Here is a 19313-nt window from a genome sequence, read left to right on the forward strand (position 1 = left end):
GGGTTTGCAATCAATACCACCTTATGTGTATTTATCCATAAATAGCGCTCATACAACACTGAATTTCAGTCACTGCATTACTGATATAGCTGAACTGAGGTCAATCAATATCCATAGGGAATGGGGTTGCTTGCTAATAAGGTAAATTAAAACTGCATGTTTCCAAGAAATGATAGTAATTGCATGTATCATCTATTAAATTAATGTGAGCTTATTCTGTACAATGAAGTTACATCTACAATTTCATCAAATTGATCACATGCTGGCAACTACTGAAGGCAGCTCCGTTTCCACCTCAGGCTCCCCATCCGATCCCTCCGCAGTTGTCTGCAACACAGAATTGTAAGTATTACCTCCTCATCTAAACGCAATAATCAGATACAAATGTACCCAAAGTCGTATATACCTCCAAGTCCTTCGATTTTTGTTGTGAAAGGTATCGGTCCAATGCACCTTTACCATAAAGAATCTTAGCCCCAGTTCCACGGCCTTCAGATCCAACGGCCTCCTCATCAACTACTACTGCATCTATTACATCATCACCAGTCCTGACATCTGGAATCTGCAAGTAGAGATATAATAAAATCCATGAAAATAAAGTTGCATGTCTCTTAAAAGCAATTGGTCCACAGCTAAATTGGATTCAAAGAGTCACCAGACGAAACAGAGATATAATCTAACCTAGTCACACCTTGCTCTAAATTGAATGTAGGCAGATGTTCATGTTTGTTTACCCCCAAAACCAAACGTTTAGCTAAACTTTCTGCTGGATTTTGCAAAATCTCCAAATGCATGCCCATGAAAGCAATCAAGCTGAGCAGGAACATGCCACGGGTCTTGGTTTAAATGGCAAAGAAGTTGGGCAGGGGGAGGTGCTAGTTTGGAGAGGAAAAAAGGTCATTAAACAGTCATGGTCCCACTAGAGTGGGGTCCATAGAGGGATGAACTGGAAATGGTCCTTCCATTCAGAGGACATATCACGGTAGTGCTCAAGTCAATATAAGGCCAAAGCACACGTAACAAGATGGTTTTAACTGTCCAAAGCACACTGCTCTAGATGGCAGGATATATAGCGACGGAAACAGAGAATTCCCATTGAGAAAGGCCTTCTTAGATCCAATAAGAGAAGTTTAGGATATAATTCTAATCATGACCACTGCTCTGATAGCTACCAAAACTTCCTTATTTTTTCTGCTTGGGTAAAGCAACATATTTATGCATTCAGGCATTCTTGGACAACATATAGAGTCCTATTAAAAACAGGCCATATCTAGCACATTGCTCTAGATGGTAGGGACTATAGTGACAGAAACTGCAAAGTCCCACTTAGAAAGGCCATCTTAGATCCAATAAGAGAAGTTTAGGATATAATTCTAATCATGACCACTGTTCTGATAGCTACCAAAATTTCCTAATTTTTTTCTGCTTGGGTAAAGCAACAGATTTATGCGTTCAGGCATTCTTGGACTGCATATAGGTCCTATTAAAAACAGGCCATATCAAGCATAAATCAATTTTAAATAACTTTTTTCACTTGATTACAGATTCACTAACAATGGCTTCTGCAACACCGGCACTCTATGGTCTTCATAGTCAACAACAAAAATCAGAATAGCACAACATAGCATACCTCATACATGGAATCCATCAAGATATTCTCCAAGATAGCTCTTAAGCCGCGGGCCCCCGTATTTTTAGATATTGCTTTTCTGGCAATTAATTTCAAAGCATTTTCTGTGATATGCAGTTTGACCTGAGGGAAAGAAGATCAAAGTGAAATCAATTGGCTGTACATGATTGCAGACAAATTAAATCTACTGAGTATGAATGGAATTAGCATTCCAAAGTCAGGACAGAAAACGAACTTACGCCATTCATTTGGAACATCCTTTTGTATTGCTTGCCTAGGGCATTCTTTGGCTCTGTTAGGACCTACAAGAGTATTGGTGCTAGTAAGAGTCATATACGAAGCTGAATTAAACAATTGCATCACTGTGCAAGAAAGGAACAATTTAAAAGAACAATAGTATAACCTTCAAAAACCATAATCAAGAGAACAATTTGCATAGATCATTAATCATCCATTACATGTTTCTAAAAACATGTTGAGAGATAAAGAATAATGTAACACAAGGGCACCTTTTATTCATGAAACCTAATAAAAGAATTCAAAATTTTGACTGCAAGAGTGTCGGCAACCAGCCAACTACTTCCTGCCATTCTTCATCATCCCACAATAAACTAGTAAAACATTATTAGAAAAATATAATTTGCAGACTTGAGAGCACGAAACAAAGTAAAACATTCACCTGAACAAGTTGTTCTTCAGTTAGAGCCAATAAACTGACAAGAACCGGGAAACGTCCAACAAATTCCGGTATCAAACCATATGCAATGAGATCACTACTTTCAACCTGTCAAACACCAGGGGTTCATATAGAATGTGAGTATCTTCAATTGTTATGTCTAAGCTACTTACAATAATCATCTTGAATGTTATGGAGCACTTACAGACTCCATTAAAGTTGATGCCACAGCAGCATTTGTAACACCACCAGCTCTCATGTTTGCACGCACTGGGGCTCCAAAACCAATAGAAGAATCTTGACGTCTGAAATGCATTCAAGAAATTTTAAATTGACATTGGGAAAAAAAAGTTAGCTGTATTTTAAAATTAGTGGACATAAATATTGGTATAACCTTTCTGAAATTGTTTTCTCTATATCAATAAAGGCACCCCCACATATGAAGAGTATATCCTTCGTGTCAATCTGTGAAAAAGTATAAAGAAAATCATCAATAACAAAGTGGTCCCCCATAGAGAGGGAAATGAGTATGAAAATACAGGACCCAGCAAAATCAGTCAAAGGTTTTGTCATGATGAAATCATGATAAAATCTTGAAAATAACAGCCAAATCAATATTTTATCCATGTGCTTGACATAGTTTATACTTTATAATGTAAATAAGTAAACACCCATGAAACACTGTTACTACTCTGAGTGTGTATACCTGAATATTTTCACCTCTAGGATGCTTTCTAGCTCCCTTCTCAGGAACATTAACAATCTGGATCATAAAAAAAGGCTCCATGGGTCAGAACAGTGAACCATTTATTAAGTCAACCCAATTAACTACTAATTAGAATGGTGATTAGTCGGTTTATGGATTGATCTGGCGTTTATCCATAACCAGAGACAAGAATCCTAAAATCCGGTCCCACAGCTTCCGATTGTCATTTAACAGTATAATACTTCCACAGTTAGTAAACCATGCACTTACTGTTCCTTCTAGCATCTTTAGTAATGCCTGCTGAACACCCTCCCCAGACACATCCCTGCTAATGTTAAGGCTCTCAGCCTGCATAGAAAGAAGAAAGAGATGAATAAAGAGCAATAAAAGCAAACAGAATTTTGCAAAGAAGAAGGAAAAGAACCTTTTTGGTAATCTTATCAACTTCATCAATGTAAACAATGCCCTGTTGTGCAGCTGCAACATTATAATCAGCAACCTGAAAAGGTGTATAAAAGAGGATTCAAAAAGCGATTATTAATCAACAACAGGCTTAAAGTACAATCCCAACATATTTCTCATGATAAATAAGAAGTCCCATATACATTATGCTGGCCTCAATGCAAGTGACTTTCATATGCTACTCTAAAACTTTTCACATTTACTAATACTACTTTAAAGTTTCTCATATGAAGACCTATCTGATGCCAAGTTTATATTCCTCCATCAATAATAAAGCTAACTTCAGAAGAGATAGAAAATGAATGCCGTTAAAAGGTATTGTCAAATGAACAAATAGTTGCACTTCAAAGCATTTTAATTCATTTAGAATACATAAGGCTCTCGAATTTACCACAAGGAGCTTGTATAATATAGACTCGACATCTTCACCTACATACCCTGCCTGCACATAGCATAAAGAGGACACAGCTAAGTTCCACGTCACTCTTGTATAAATAACAATAAAATTTCAAATGAAAAGGCATAATAAATAATGAAATATTTTCATAAAACAGATGAAGAATAAAAACAAGAAATTACACTAAAACATACATTCACTCTTAATTTAATCAAATAAACTGACAAAGAAATGGCAAAGGGACAGGGACATAGAGAGCATCAAACTCTGGTATTAAATAGTCCTCCACATAGATCCTTAGGCTGGGAGCAGGGAAGACAGTACAATTATAGGGAAAACCCAGTTTCCTTTCAATGTCTATGTGCTCCATTGAGCAATTTGATCATCTTTGTCAACTAAATTTTATCTAAATAATGTTCTTTTACACTGAGAAGACAAATAAAGAATCCTAGAAGCACATTTATAGAAAGGAAACCAAAATTCCAGGACTAATGAAGGTTATTAATTCTTTAGTGCACAGCTAATTAAATGATAGTGAAAAGCACCACAAGAGAAAATAAATTCAATTAAGCAAGAAATTAATAAGGACATTTAATCACAACAATCCAAAGCCACCAACTTGCCTGAGTCAAGGTAGTTGCATCCGCAATAACAAAAGGAACATTCACAAAGCGAGCCAAGGTTTTCGCAAGTAATGTTTTCCCTGTCCTTCAAACAACGTCAAAAGGGAACATGTGAGACTAGTAACACAACATAGAGATGATTATAATCCAATGAACATTGAAACTACTTGAGCTAACCTAAACTGGCTGGTAAACAATAATAAGATGACAATTTTAGTAAAAAATCAGGAGTGAAAGTGGAGGTCAATGAATCCTCACACCTCAATTTAAATGTTAAAATAAAGAGGAAGACATTGTGATGAATTAACAAAACTGCAACTCAATCAAAGAAAATCTCTCTTGAAATGAACCTATGAGAAACAGTTAACAATCCCTATGAGAAACAGTTAACAATCACAAAGTGGAAATATAGAAATAGAATGCTCAATTCTCACACCAAGTATGATAACAAATTACCTGACCCCGTCGGGCCCATTAAAAGAATGTTACTTTTCTCCAGTTCCACTATATCATCATCTAGTACATCCGCTATATTGCTACCTGAGTCTCCTGCAGGCCTAGCTTACCAAGAAAACATGTTAATAACAGATATTCCCCTTAATGAACACAGTATAAAGAGCAGCAAATGCAAAGACAGACACAAAAATATGTGCACATGAGAATAAAAAGAAGCTGCCACCTTTTGAAAGTTGACACTGTTAACACAAAGCTATCCTTGATATGCTCCAAATTCACTAAACAATACTGGTACAGCAACTGACTGTCGCAACCAATAGGAATAGAGCATAACTAAAGATCTTCAATATGCTAAAAGTTCGTGCACTTTGCTATGAAATTTCCTTCTCTTTTCTCTTCTTCTTCTTCTTCTTCTTCTTCTTGTTCTTTCTTTTTCAAAATATTTAAGCATTCTAAATGTTTCATCTTATTATGTAATCATAATGTTTCTGGACATATGCAAAACTGCATGTCTAACAATTAACTACCTCAACCATCTGAGAATGTTACATGCATAGCAATGAAAAGAACGAACCAGATTAAAACAAGAACTGCATATGTTGAAGGTACTAAACTAACCGCTTCTGTAATGACTCGTGGTATATTCTCATATAGTGGTTGTAAACTGCCACGGATAGAACCTGCATTTATGGCATAACATTAGACCAGAACACAAAATGTAAAGGATTTTTACATGTAGCTTCAAGAACAGTGTGTTTTTCGGTTTTTACCACCTCAACAACTATAAATTATCCGCCACAATTGGCAGAGTGTTATATTATTAATCCTTATGACAAATGCTCAACATAATTCAACGTCTTCATATCAACACAAATTAAGATAATGATATGCATAAAACTTCAAAACTCTCAAATACCATTAAGGAACCAATCAATCAGTGCAGATTCTAATTTCTAAGTACTTTTATCGCTTATAGTAGCCCAAACCAAAGATCATTTTTTGGTGAAACAGAGTAAACTAATAATAATAAAAATCCCAACGCCAATAAAACATGATAACCATCACCTTCTTTGCCCTCTCCTGCCCAATCACAAACTTATCCAACCCTTTACAAATATCTTTCGGAGTCGGAAAATTATGCCCCAAATTGGATCCACCCCAACACCCATCCTTTGAACCCGGCCCAAACCCGCCTCCAGAACCTGTACTCGCCCCTCCTCCCCCTCCAGCTCCCCCTCCACCACCACGGCCCAAATTCACCCCACTAACACGAATCGCAACCCCATCCCCTGGGGGCTGCCAAACCTCTGGTGGATCTCCATAAGAGCTCAACACCGTACAATTACTATAATTCAATTTCTCTCTCAATTCTCTATCGAAATCTTTGTTTAAGCCGCGGGAATTTCTCCTAATATCCAATAACTGGGAACCCTTTTCGACGAGTTCACCCCGAAGCGAGACGGGCTTGAAAGAAGTGAAGTGATAAGGAGTGTTAACAAAGTGGTCGTCCCATTTGGTACGGTAGGTAGTAGAGTGAGAGGAGCTAGCCATGCGACCACAGTGCATGTAATTGGACAGGAAGTGTCTGAATTGAGAGACCGTCAACGAGGCTGTTTCGACGGAAGGTTTGGATCTGAGTGCAGCAGCCGCAGCCATGGGAAGAAGAAAGATAAACAATTCAAGGGAAATTTGGGGGCAACAAAGATAGTAGATTTTAAGGGTTCATAAGAAAGGTTCTTTCAATCAAGGGATTTGAGAAATAGAGGGTTGAATTGAATTGGGTTATTCTTAGATTTTGGGATTATCATGTGTACGAAAAAGAATTCTTTGCTAGAAGGAGATAAACCAGGACGAAGAAGAAGTGAAGAATAGATATATCTTACTCGAAAGGATTAAAAGAAAAAAGAAAAAAAATCAGAAAATATCTAATTACAGAAGAGGACAGTTGAGTTTGGGAATATCTGTCTCTATGTTGGGGGTTAAAAGGGTAAGTTAGAGACTTAAAAAACGACGGCGTCTAAAACACTTAAAATAAAAATAAAAATAAAAATATAATGAAAGATATCGAAATTTTTATTAGCACAAGATAGCAGAGAAAGATATCTTTGTTGAATATAACGTTTAATCCTTCAATTTTGATAAAGAAGTTTTGGTATAGGCTTGGCTTGAGATTGCCTTGACCACTACCAGGGCTGCATATTACCCTTTAAAGATTTGTTCTACAGATATGGGCAAAGATATTTACATCTTGTTGAGGTTCAGTCTGATAACAAATAGTAAGGCCTCTTAGGGTCTATTTTGCATTTAATAATGAAGGGCCAAACGCCTTTCTTACTAGCAAGGGGACATTCCCATTTTTTCAATCATCGATCGCATTTGCCAACCTTACGTTTTGGTCCAAGCTTACAGGCAAGGAGACTAGGATGCTAGGATCTATATCTTTTCACATGATTTTTAAGGATCTTTTTACATGATTTTTAAGGCTTATCCCCCACTAGATTCTTTTTCCTTCAACCAAATTCAGTGAGTTTCTTGTCTTAATATGACATTGACACACTAACCAAATATAAGACTGCAGACAAAAGCAAAGAATAAGGGATGAAAAGATGGAAGACTCTGAAAATACATGGTAGTAATGTAAAAGACACCCTTCTCATACAATCACCCCTACATCCAAGAAATGAAGGCTTGTATTTGGGCAGGTTTGACACAAAAACCTGCTGCAGAATGCAGCAGAAATAGTTAACATCCAAGCCTGCTGGAAAACTTAGTTAAATTGTAGCAGAATTTGTTACTGAAACCTGCTCTTAGAATATCTGCAACTACTTTCTTTTGTGGGTTGGGATTTTATGGTGGGCACCCACCAGCCACAATTAGGCTTGCTTGTGTCTCCATTGGATGAACTGCAAAGTGACAGAGGGCCATCACAAGCCAACAAATCTAAGGCCCAACAAGGAAACACAATCTTATATTAGATAACTTACTAATGTTTACATATCAAGTGAAGCATTGAAGTTGCAGGTAACTTACCTAGTCACCTGTCATATAATTACTAAAGTATCTATTTAATAATTTCTTTTTTTTTTCCTCATGTCTAAAACAAATGTATGCAGACTTAGATAAAAATTCCTTGCTGTTAGCTGTTATAATATAAATAGCCCAGTACTGAAATCCATATCTATAGTCTCTAAAGTCCATTGCAACCGGCTTTGCCAATTTGTCAAAAGATGCTCCGATAAAGAGTAGCTCTATAGGCCAAGCTGATGTCTGATACCCTCCCTACTTATCTAATTGTTTACCTCTATCAACTTCCGTGGGAGGCTTTACTATTGCCATCTTAGAATCAGCAGAAAGAGCAGCATGTTTATACCAATCAACAGGCACATCCCCCAGTGCATTGGCTTGGCAGATGCTTTACACCTCCATCGCAATAGGAAAAAGTCTTTAATGAAATCCCCTTGTCAATGAAATAAAAAACTGAAATGAAAGTAGTAAATCCTTATTTTCAAACATATGTACAGTGTTAATTTCATCAGTCTAGTTTAAATTTTACAAGCTTGATCCAATACATGCAAAACTGACCAGGATGTTCTTTCCAGCCCTGCAACATAGATGCATGTGGCTTAGCTTAACTTCTGTTGTTAAAACTCAATTTCCAGAAATATCCTTGTAGGTGTGTAGTCATAGCCGCTTGGCATTGGGTTCACAATTGAAAAGGCAAGCAAAGGGTTCAAGCTTTGGATAACAGAGAATAAAATTCTAATCAAGAACCACAAATACCTCATTTCACTATACAATCTCTGATCAACCTTTCAAGAAATATGATGGTTTTATTCATCTATTCGATGTTAATAATGAGCCAGATATATGTTCATTTGCCCTTGTTCATTAAAATGAGTTCTTTGCTTTTATGTTGTGATTGGTTCAGTCATAGAAATCCTCTTTAATGGTTCAATCCCCGTCAAATTCTGGTAATAGCAAGCTTCAAGGAATCCGCAATTTTATCAGCTAATGAAGTTCCCCCTATTAATTAAGGAAGCTCTAAGGAATCTGCATATTTTCTCTGATGGTGAATACTAACTAAGAAACAGCGGAGAAATACTCCAGTCAAAACATATTCATTTGAGTTAGCAACTTCACATGTAGCAGCTGCTTAAAAAGACATCTAAAAATTATGCTAAGTCTCCAAACATATTATTTCCGAGAGTTAAACTAAATTACAATCATCAACAGGAGATAAGAGTTAAAGAGCAAACTTGACCTTACTTGAGGTTTGCACTCAGTTTTTTGGCCTCACTTACTGCAAGATTTGCAGCATATATTGCCATCTTCTTCACCTATACAAAGATTACCTTGCATGAATAAGAAACATCTTTATATTTAGTAACTAAAGCAGTCAAATTTGCATGGAATTGAACACCAAAAGCATGACAGAAAGATATGAAATCATGTTCAGTTGACAAACATCTAAAATTTTGTCTCATGAACATCAAAGCAATCTTTCTAAGTAATAATTAGCACTTTGATTGGACAGCTATATATTGCACATTAGTCATCACTTGTTTTATATGACTGAAGAGTAAAATTAACTTAATATGTAGGACCAGATAAATTAAGTGTTGCCTAACAATGAGTCAATTAATACCTCCAATTTATCTTCCTTAGCTCTATGGGTTTTGGGGAGCAAGCGGAACTCTTCTGTCAATCGGATGCATTCTTGCACATTGTCGGGGGACACAAAATCAAGGGCTACTTTAATGCATGACTGGAAAAAAAAGGTAAGATTGTCAACTTGAATAAGTAAAGCCACATCGCAAGGTTAATGAGATCTAAGCTGAAACACTGATAGTGGTTATAATTTCAAATGGATCTACAATACACCTTGCCTTTGAAATAAATAAATTTTTGTAAATACAGATCAGGGTTTGAGTTTAGACAGTCAAACTATCTCAGAGAAACATTCATCTGGGTGGAGGACAAACCACAACCACATCACGTAAGAAAGCAAATTCAGGTAGGTTATCTAGCATTGCCATGTAGCAGGCTTATCAAAAACAGGCCTACTGAATGCTGGAGTATCCTTACCTGTCTATTTCTTACTTGATGTGGGCATCCTGCAGGAATGAAAACAGCTTCACCGACATGTTGCTCAAATGTCCAAGGTTCAACATCTGTGGAACAATTTGCTATTAAAAAGGATAGAGATGATTTAGTGTGTCATGAAAAAGACTTTAAAAATAAGCAACTTCTTACTGAACTCCTCCTTCAGCTGCTTTTTATGTTTCTCACTGAGATAAAGGGTCTGATCATGAATAGGATGAATAACCTAAAGCACATGGAGCACATCAATTTAAAATAATTTTCCTGAAGATATGATCCCAATGGGCAATGGATGAGAAGGCAATGATACGCACAGAATTTACAGGAAGGTTACTTATGTGACGGAATTCTTTCTGATGCTTCCGTAAGTATTCAATTAACTTAGGTACATCCTCCCTACGGAAAATATCCCAAACAGCACCACCATGTGCATTGTCTGAAGACGGATTTTCTGTAACAGACTCTCTAGTCGTATTTGTATCAGGTCTTACAGACCCTAAATCCTCATTTTGATTAAGAGAACCTCCCTCAACGGTATTATGTGTTTGCCCTTCTATGTTGTGGTTATGTTTTTGATTACACATCATTTCCTCAATCATTCCATGTTTAGAATCAAGCTGATGTGTAGATTGAAGTTCTCCAATGGCAGCAGAGTTGGAGCATGTATCAACACCTGGCAAGGAGAAACTACACTCGGCAACATCCTCAATCTTGCCTGCCAAATTGTCTAGTTTTGCAGAATATTCAGGATTCTTGCTTCCACCTTTATGAGGTCTCTTTCGCCGCTTTCTTCCCAATATCTGTGACACCTTCCGTGTCTGACCACAGCAGCGTGGATGCATGTTTTCAGCTTCATATTTCTTCTGCAATTTATCTATGATTTTAGTCTGCCATGGGGGAATCTTCACATCAGTCGCATGTGTCAGCACATTAACCTACATAGGAGAAAGAGAAAAGTTACACATTCCTCATCTGAAGTGGCAGAAACAGAAACAGGAGAGAAATATTAACATCGAAGTAAAATGACAAATTACATGTTGAGAAATTATCCAAATCTTAAACAGGTGAGGAAACAGAAAAGCTTCACAAACCTTTAATGGGAAATAACAAGTGTCCTAGGACACCGAAGATGTATTATTGGCAAGTCAAATAATACATCAAGGAGTAGTTTGAACATTCTCCTAGTAATTAAATGCCAAAAGTTATAAGATCAATGGCATTATGAATGTGCATGCTTCAAATCTGATCAAAACACAGGAACAATTTAAGAAATTGCATTTCTCATATGTAAATCTTAATCAACTAGTTGGTTCTGTCAAAGGTAAATGAACAGAAGAATAGTGATGGAAAATATCAATACCATGGTAGAAGGCAATCATGTGATATACATTATCAGTAGTTAATGTAAAGAGTATTACATACCGCATCAGAAATGTCACAATGTAGTTTTGTCACTGAATCACCTCTGCCAAGTTCTTTCAAAGATCCATAAGCAATGTAAGTTTTGGGCCCCAAATCCGGCTTCAATACAGCAGGAAGTTTGGTAGCAAGATTTAGGATACCGGAATTTGGATGAGTATAATCTTTAAAAGGAAGCATAGCAATAAATTCAGCACCGTGCCTTGGCAAACACTCTTCAAATGAATTTGATGCAGGCCAATCCTTCAACTTCAACATCTCTGGCCATCCATTCCTATACCTACGACCCTCCAAGTAGCCTTTGAAGAACCGCCTTATATTTATTTCAACCTGTGGCATCCAGAACAGACAAACACATAGTTCACATGCTAGGTTGTGCAAAATTACTTTTGGCATAAACCATAAGCCAAGTAGCCTTTGAAGAACCGCCTTATATTTATTTCAACCTGTGGCATCCAGAACAGACAAACACATAGTTCACATGCTAGGTTGTGCAAAATTACTTTTGGCATAAACCATAAGCCAGGTGTCACACAAAGTAGCAGGTGACATCAAAATATTTGCAGGCATATGCAGACACACAAGACAGACACAAAAGCACAGAAAGTACTCAAAAGGAATTAAAATCTAAAAGAAATCTGTATACAACCAATGATTCTAATAAACATTATTACCAATGATATTTCATTTCCTGCTCCCCTCAGCCAAATGTCTTAACAAGGATATGTTTAACTGAAAACCCTTAGATATGTATATACACATAACGGGGTACTCATAGACAGAATCCAAGAAATATCCCAGAAATTAGATAAGTAGAAGTAGAGGACAATGGAGACTGGAGTTTGATACAAAAAAGGCAAACAATAATGAATATGAGACATGCTACGCTAAAATTATGATGTGAACCTTGCCTCTGTATACAAACCATTCACCAGTGAAACTTCGTTTAGTTTTTGAGTCATTGATCTAACACGCCAACAAGGGAATGGAGAAGAGAATACCAATGAGAAAGAAGCACCCATTGCCCTTTAGGGATGAGTATGTATGTCACTATTGAAACTATTAAAAACAATGAAAATAAACATATCTTCTTAGCTTCTTATCTTCAGCTCCATAAGCACTAGGCAAGGTAAAACATGACCTTCACCAACTGACAGCATAGATGATGAAGGCTTTCATTATTCAATTGAAAAATGCTATTCAATAAAAGCTAACACTTAATCCGTTAATAGCGTGTTGAAAACCATTGACCAAATATCTTACATATTTATCACATTACAAAAATAAAGTTCTGAATGTAGTTATAAAAAGTCAAGATGTTCTTTAAGCATAGAGCAAAGAAGGAAAGTGGGAACTTAAATTGGAAATGGTAAACGAAAAAAAATCATGGAATCACCAAAGATGCCTTTAAACATGCAAAAGGTGAAAAGGTACCTCACACCAATCCAAGCAATCAATTGCCTTAACCCTCTTTGCCTCCTCTTTTAATATCTTTTTTGCACCAATGAAAGCCCTCCACATAACCATCGGTTCCCAACTAAGACCAGAACTTTTTTCAAGTACATTTCTAACAATAACAGGTTCACCTCGCATCCAATGCATTTGAAAATGCTGAATATTATCGTCTTCCAACTGGATAACATTCGGGCAGTACACAAAATTGTCATGACTGTTCTCTCTATAAGCTGCCTGCCTAACTTCAAAATTGTCTGCTTCATTTCCTGCAGAGCTGCTGGTATGACACATAGAACACCCTTCAGAAAACTCAATATCAGGTAACTGAAAATTGACAGTAAGTTCCTCAGCATTCTGAATCAGTTGATCAACCAAATTAGCTCCAAAGAAGCGTCTTAGTGAAAGTGTCTCACTACCACAACCGCCCCTTCCTTTTGGAGGACAAGGAATCCTACCATCTGCCTCAGCTCTCCAATCAAGAGAGTTACATGACATGCCAGATGTGCACTCAGTTGACACAAGGCTCTTCCAATCACGTCTTACCGTCACTGTAGGAATCTGGTCATCTGAATCTGCACCTTGACTATTTACTCTTTCAACAGACTGCTGGTGAGAAAATTTTGCTTCATTACCTCCAGGCTGAGATCCTTTTCTAATTTCATGACAACATGTGATACATAGATCATAAGAACAATCAGGATTTGGGCAGCTTCTATGGAAATTGACTATGGATGTATTGCAATTGTCACTGTCGCAGAAGGAGACATTCATAGAAATAAATATCATCAAAATATGTATTGCCTTTTAACACTAGGAAAAACAACAGATATGGCTCTAGTACAATTCATAGCAATACTAAATACTAAAAATTATTGAATATACCCAACAAATCCAGTTTTCTCCGACCAAGAAAGAACTATCACCAAATAATTATTTCTAACAACACAAACTTCCTTTAAAATATCTTTAAAAGCAAAATTAATAAATACATGAAAATACACAAGTCAACAGAAAATAGCAAAAAATGTCAACAATGATGCATGCCACTAATATACAATTTCTCTAATCCAAAGTAACGATCATTAACAAAATGATGAGGTTTCTCAATGGCATGAATTGGTTTTAATTTCCACAACACAACTTAGGACGGGATCAAGGAGACAAGCAAATGACAGAATATGGGCTAAGCTACATCAATTAATCTCATCTAATCTGCAATATCCTCGGCCAACCTTTTTTTAATCTGATCCTACTTGTCAAAATATAAGATAATGACATTAATTACTCTTCCCTAAAATAAGTATTGTCAGAAAAGACTATATGTCCTATCCTCTTAACATACAACCTCATCTTTCAGAGCCACATCCACCATATTCCCTACCACTTTTTTATCTTAAAAATTTAGAAAGACAAAGCTAAACTGCAAATAACCATGGCTCCAAAGGACGGCTTCTGTTTATACAGAACCAGACATCAGTTGTTCCTTCTGTACCAATTTTAAGTTTAGAAGAGATTCAGTCTCATTTATATTAAAGCAACGGAAAATTAAGATGGTAAAGAATGGTAGTTGCTTCCAAGTAAATAACTTGATGGTCCAATAATTGCATGCCATGTTTAATAAAAGAGAACAAAGATATCAGATGTTCAATATAAAAAAAAAAAAAAGCCACAAGTTTTTCCTTGAGCATCAAAGAGCATGAGATGATACCAATAGACCCGATCATCATCATCTAAGACAGATACCATTATATCTTGTTCTGTCAATTGCACACCTATGGAAAAATAAGGAGGCACACATCACTTAGCATTCTGAACCATCCATCTACTATAAAAACCTAAACTTAAAGAAAGCAGTCATATCACATTATAGTACCACGTATACTGGTTTCCAGCTCTAACTCAGCATGTTGCTCCTGTTGTACATGCCGAAGGAGAGGCAGAATTTTGTGTAGCAAATAAAGCAACTTTTGCAATTTGATACTTGTATCTGCTTCCTCATGCTCATCCTGTCAAATTAGCAAGTGCCAGATGGCATCAGAATGTATACCAGGAGAAATGTTTAAAGGTGTTCGAACATGGTAGACAAAGACCTAGGAAATGCTAATGTTAGGAGATCTGATTTTATGGATGATTTCAATGTCAAGAAGGGGTGGGGGCAAAGTGAGAACATGAGATAAAACTATTGAAAAGGTCCTTGCTCCTATTGATCTTACTCAGGTAATGGTCCTGATAGAACATTATGCTGGAAATCAGAGCCAAGTATTCGGAAAAGACTTTGTCGTTGTTGGCATTAGAATGTATAGCCACAAAAGTTTAGCAAATTCAACTGAAAGGAAGAAGAAAATTAATGAAAGGCACATACCATGACAACTAATTTCTCCCTAAGGCATAATCTGCAATTACAATTGCCTCGACAAAATGGACAAGCAGCTTCTACTTCCTCTCTTGTTTTCTCTGGATACCTAATACAATTCATTTGCATTGGCATTAAAACCCTAGGATAAGATCCCTTTCATATTTACAGAACAGATCAACAACTAATCAACGTTCAACTGTTCATGAAACAAAGGTCTAATGAAATATGGAGTAGAATACAGATGCTAATTGAACCAACTTAACTTCCAAAGGCTGAAAAACTTAACTGTTCTTCCAGATAACAAGAAAAAGAACTTCACAAGATCTCATTACCATTTTGCAAGGCACTCATAGCAATAGCGTTTCCTTTTGCATTTGGAACAATTGACAACACTCCTATCAGTCCTCCAGCATTGGTGGCACATCAAACCCCTCCGCACATGCTTCTGGCTGGTATCATCCTGATAAAGAAATCAAGCTATAATAACATGCCACCAGAAATTGAAATCAAGACATTCAGTCACTGTGATTTCACTATAAAATTAAATTGAGACAATTGAAAAGAAAGTTTTAAAGTGCAAATAACTTTTTCTGTCATTTATAGATAAAATTAGTATTCCTCCTTGCTTCATAACCAATGCTTATACATTGATGGGGGAGAAAATAGCAAAATCAAACTATTTGGAACCGCAAAGAAGCAGAAATATTGCAAGAGATGCCCGGTCACTGGCCTCAAATCTCTTTTTAGGCATTTTAGCAAGGAAAATGAAGTAATTAAACAGCCCTTATATTATCTCTTCTCATCTCATGCCACTCAAAAGAAATGTGACTTGCCCTTACAGCAAGGAACCTATATACACCCACCTCAGAACTCCCCAACCAGAACAAAAAAATATAAAGAGCGGGGGTGGAGATAGAGAGAAAGGGAACAATTTACTCCCAAGAAACTATCACTGCAGCCTGTTCAAATATTTTGGAAACTTTCTGTGGCACTCAGAAGTCATACCAACTGTTCATCCCTTTTCTTTTTAGTGTTTGGCTTTCCTTTTGGCAACAGGGCATGTTCTAATGGGATACCAGGATATAAGAAAAATTAGCGGTTTAATGTATCAACATGTTCAATAAACAAAAGCAGAAAATTTCCAATCCTTGCCTGTGACCTTTTCTTACCAACCAACTGTGTGTAATGCTTTGTGGTTTAGTTATTTCAATTACAAATTCACAGGCCCTAAAATTACAATCTCTTTTAAAAACCTCATCAGCAGTAGAAAAACATAGTTACGGAAAGACTCACTGATGAAACTGAAGTTTCTGATTGACTACTAGACTTCTTTTTCCTCCCTCTACTCTTCTTTTGAGCATTGCCAAAATCAGCAGTTAAGCTGCCCCGAATGCCAGCTGCTAGTGTTCTCTTTTTCATGTTTAAACTGCCTTGAAGATGCTTACCTGAAACATTGTGGCTCATTTTCAAATTATTTCCTTCCCCCTGTTCTATCTGCGCACAAGACTTGTTAATTTTATACTTCTTCCTCACAGACACCATGCCCAAAAAAAGTGTTCTCTTATTCTTTGAACCTTTTGGTCGGCCTCGCTTCCGCTTTAGCCCCTCATTTCCACTATCATTCTTGCCAATAGCTTCCCCACTTTGATGGCTTTCTTCTTTTGCAGTAACAGTAGGCTCCTTGTTCTTCAAATCCTCTACACGCCAATCTTTAACCTTAGGACCAATAATCTCATTTTTACCTTCATTAGCACCAGATCTTTCTATGGGAAGTCCCCTACCTTCCTTGTCTACAAGAGAATTCATCTCACACCCACCTGTAATAGCTTCACCAGGCATTACCTTATCTTCCTCCCTTACAAGGGCAGTCCTCACTAATACAGGTCCTTTATCACCATAATAAACCCCCACAATTTCAACAGGCACTCCCTGAGTCTCACTACCTTCGTTATTTTCCTTGTTATCCTTTGAAATTTCAAGAAAACATCGCTTATCCTTTGATTGCAAGGTCTGCTGTACACTTGAAAGTCCAATTTTTTCATCACTACGCCTTTTCTGCTTATTCTTTGAACCCTTTGGCCGGCCACGATTTTTCTTTGGTAGGACATTGTTATTTCCGTTCTGAATTCCAACTGCACCTTCACCACCCTCAGCTTTACCAGACTTATCTCGATTTTCTTCAACAATAATTTTCTTCTGATTCTTAGCACTCTTTGGTCCACCATGCCTCCCTTTCAACTGCGCATTCTCACTTACCTCTCCGGCAAGATTTTTCTTCTCTTTCTTTGGCCCCTGTTGCTGACCTTGTTTCTCTATCCTTTTACCCGCATTATTTCGTCCTGCATCGTTACCGGCAACTTCACAAGGCATTACCCCATCTCCTGCCCGTAGAAAGGTAGTTTTCTCTTTCTCCCAAAACATAGGCCTCAAAGTTTGATCTCCGCCATCATTATTGCCCCCCACAATATGACAAGACATGTCTTGATTCTCACCTGGAAGGCTAATCTCCTTCTTCTTTGAGCCCTTTGGCGGACCTTGCTTCTCTATTGCGCAAACAATCTCATTTCCAAGCTTACCATCACCACCAACTTCACTTAACCCTTCGATTCTTTGTTCGGCAGCAACAATTTTCTTCTTATTCTTTGAACCCTTTGGCCTACCACGTTTAGTCTTCAATTGCACAGTTTCATTTGCCTCTACAGCAACATCTTCCTTCTCTTCCTTTGAAACCATTTCCTGATCTAGATTCTCTTTCCTTCTACCAATATCATCTCCTCCATTGTGGCATTCACCTGAAAGACTTTTTTGGATTTTCTTTGAGCCCTTCAAGGGGCCTTGCTTTTTAACCTTACTATCGCTTAACCCTTCAGTACTTTGTTCAGCAGCAAGAATTTTCTTCTTATTCTTTGAACCCTTTGGCCTACCACGCTTAACCTTAACCTGGCCTCCCCCATCCTTACTGCCTCGATGCATGCCTGCATTTTCAAAGTAGCCACCTTGACCTCGATTTCCCTCGCCAGCAAGATGGGTTTCACATCCATTTCCACATGCAATTTCATCAAACAACCCCTGAATGCCTTTACCTTCCACATTGTCATACTCAGCTTCACCAGAGAAGCACTGGGTTCCTTCAACACCAACATTCAAACCCTCATTTGGTCCACTAAATAGGCCTTGAATTAGTCCATCAGCAAGACCCATTCCACCATTTCCAAATGGAACCCCACCAGACCCACCCATCTGAATTTCTCCACCACCAAGACTGCCAAATATACCATCTACACCAAACCATGGGTTGCAACCTTTGCAATCAACGACCTCACCATTATGTCCACCAGTTTCTCCACCAAACCCTCCTTGAACCCCAGGAGTAGCTTCACCAGACCCACCAATGGCAAGTCCAAACCCAGCTTCAACACCCCAGAGCTTCAAAGTTTCACCCCCATTTACACCACCATCTTCACCAAACCACTCCAAAACACTTTCAACACCACCACTGCCTTCAACAAACCAGCTCTGAGTTCCTTGATCACCATCATTTCCAGCGGTGACTTTGACTTGTTCATTCCCGTCATGCTCCCTTACTTGGTCCACCACCACGGGATTTATACTCCCTTGACCTATTACTTGACGCTTTCGCTTCTTCCTTTGAGTACACATTTGAGTTCCACCCTCACTGCCACTTTCACCAATATTCTCCATATCCACCTTTTTACCACAACTTTGCAAGGAATAGAGATAGTGTTTATGGCATAAAGACTTGCCAGTCAAAGCTCTCCCACTACACCGCCAGTTTGGGGTGCCTCGTCGGTTGCACCGTTGGTATTGATGCTGATTATCATCCATTTGATCATTCAAACCAAGGAAGAGATTTTGAAAGAGAAGTTAATTTTAATTGAAACGTAACGCTTTTAGTGCAATGATAGAAGGAAATCCGAGGCCTACTGTACATCCTATAATAAAGTAAACTAAAATTAAGGCAGTGTTAAATGTAGGAAGTAGAAGCAAGAAAAATCCAAACAAGGAGATTCCT

At 37.5% G+C, this 19313-nt stretch overlaps 2 protein-coding genes across 5 annotated transcripts; both read right to left on the reverse strand.

Moving 5' to 3' along the window:
- Positions 1-170: 170 nt before the first annotated feature.
- On the reverse strand, positions 171-6812 carry CLPX (CLP protease regulatory subunit X). Its single transcript, XM_088804723.1, has 15 exons — positions 6016-6812; positions 5569-5630; positions 4951-5051; positions 4491-4574; positions 3866-3912; positions 3437-3511; positions 3283-3360; positions 3013-3069; positions 2701-2771; positions 2512-2611; positions 2310-2414; positions 1870-1932; positions 1631-1753; positions 407-562; positions 171-327 (listed from the first exon to the last, which is right to left on the reverse strand). The coding sequence occupies exons 1-15, from the start codon at positions 6604-6606 to the stop codon at positions 256-258; spliced, it is 1785 nt and encodes a 594-aa protein (XP_088660849.1). The 5' UTR covers positions 6607-6812; the 3' UTR covers positions 171-255.
- Positions 6813-7894: 1082 nt separating this feature from the next.
- Positions 7895-19135, reverse strand: LOC18605773 (uncharacterized). 4 transcript variants are annotated; one of them, XR_016025360.1, is made up of 13 exons: positions 16574-19135; positions 15613-15740; positions 15287-15386; positions 14798-14930; positions 14633-14696; positions 12904-13672; positions 11473-11799; positions 10365-10985; positions 10204-10276; positions 10036-10121; positions 9596-9715; positions 9217-9302; positions 7895-8407 (listed from the first exon to the last, which is right to left on the reverse strand). XR_016025360.1 is itself a non-coding variant. In XM_018117984.2 (13 exons), the coding sequence occupies exons 1-13, from the start codon at positions 19124-19126 to the stop codon at positions 8395-8397; spliced, it is 5058 nt and encodes a 1685-aa protein (XP_017973473.2). In that variant the 5' UTR covers positions 19127-19135; the 3' UTR covers positions 7895-8394. The 4 variants fall into 4 exon arrangements, 3 of the variants coding, with proteins under 3 accessions (XP_017973473.2, XP_017973472.2, XP_088660852.1); XM_018117984.2 differs by having other exon boundaries at positions 9217-9287; XM_018117983.2 differs by having other exon boundaries at positions 7895-8427; positions 9217-9287.
- Positions 19136-19313: the final 178 nt, after the last annotated feature.

The sequence above is a fragment of the Theobroma cacao genome, chromosome 3 (genome assembly GCF_053813885.1).
Source record: "Theobroma cacao isolate CCN51 chromosome 3, ASM5381388v1, whole genome shotgun sequence".
Lineage (NCBI taxonomy): Eukaryota > Viridiplantae > Streptophyta > Magnoliopsida > Malvales > Malvaceae > Theobroma > Theobroma cacao.

Coding starts and splice junctions, on each gene's coding strand:
- CLPX (XM_088804723.1), bottom strand. CDS start 6,606: ATGGCTGCGGCTGCTGCACTCAGATCCAAACCTTCCGTCGAAACAGCC. Junction 2,612..2,700: donor GAGAAAACAATTTCAGAAAG/GTTATACCAATA, acceptor AATGCATTTCAG/ACGTCAAGATTCTTCTATTG. Junction 1,754..1,869: donor GGATGTTCCAAATGAATGGC/GTAAGTTCGTTT, acceptor TCTTTCCCTCAG/GTCAAACTGCATATCACAGA.
- LOC18605773 (XM_018117983.2), bottom strand. CDS start 19,126: ATGGATGATAATCAGCATCAATACCAACGGTGCAACCGACGAGGCACC. Junction 14,697..14,797: donor GCTGGAAACCAGTATACGTG/GTACTATAATGT, acceptor ATTTTTCCATAG/GTGTGCAATTGACAGAACAA. Junction 13,673..14,632: donor GATGATGATCGGGTCTATTG/GTATCATCTCAT, acceptor CTTCTGCGACAG/TGACAATTGCAATACATCCA.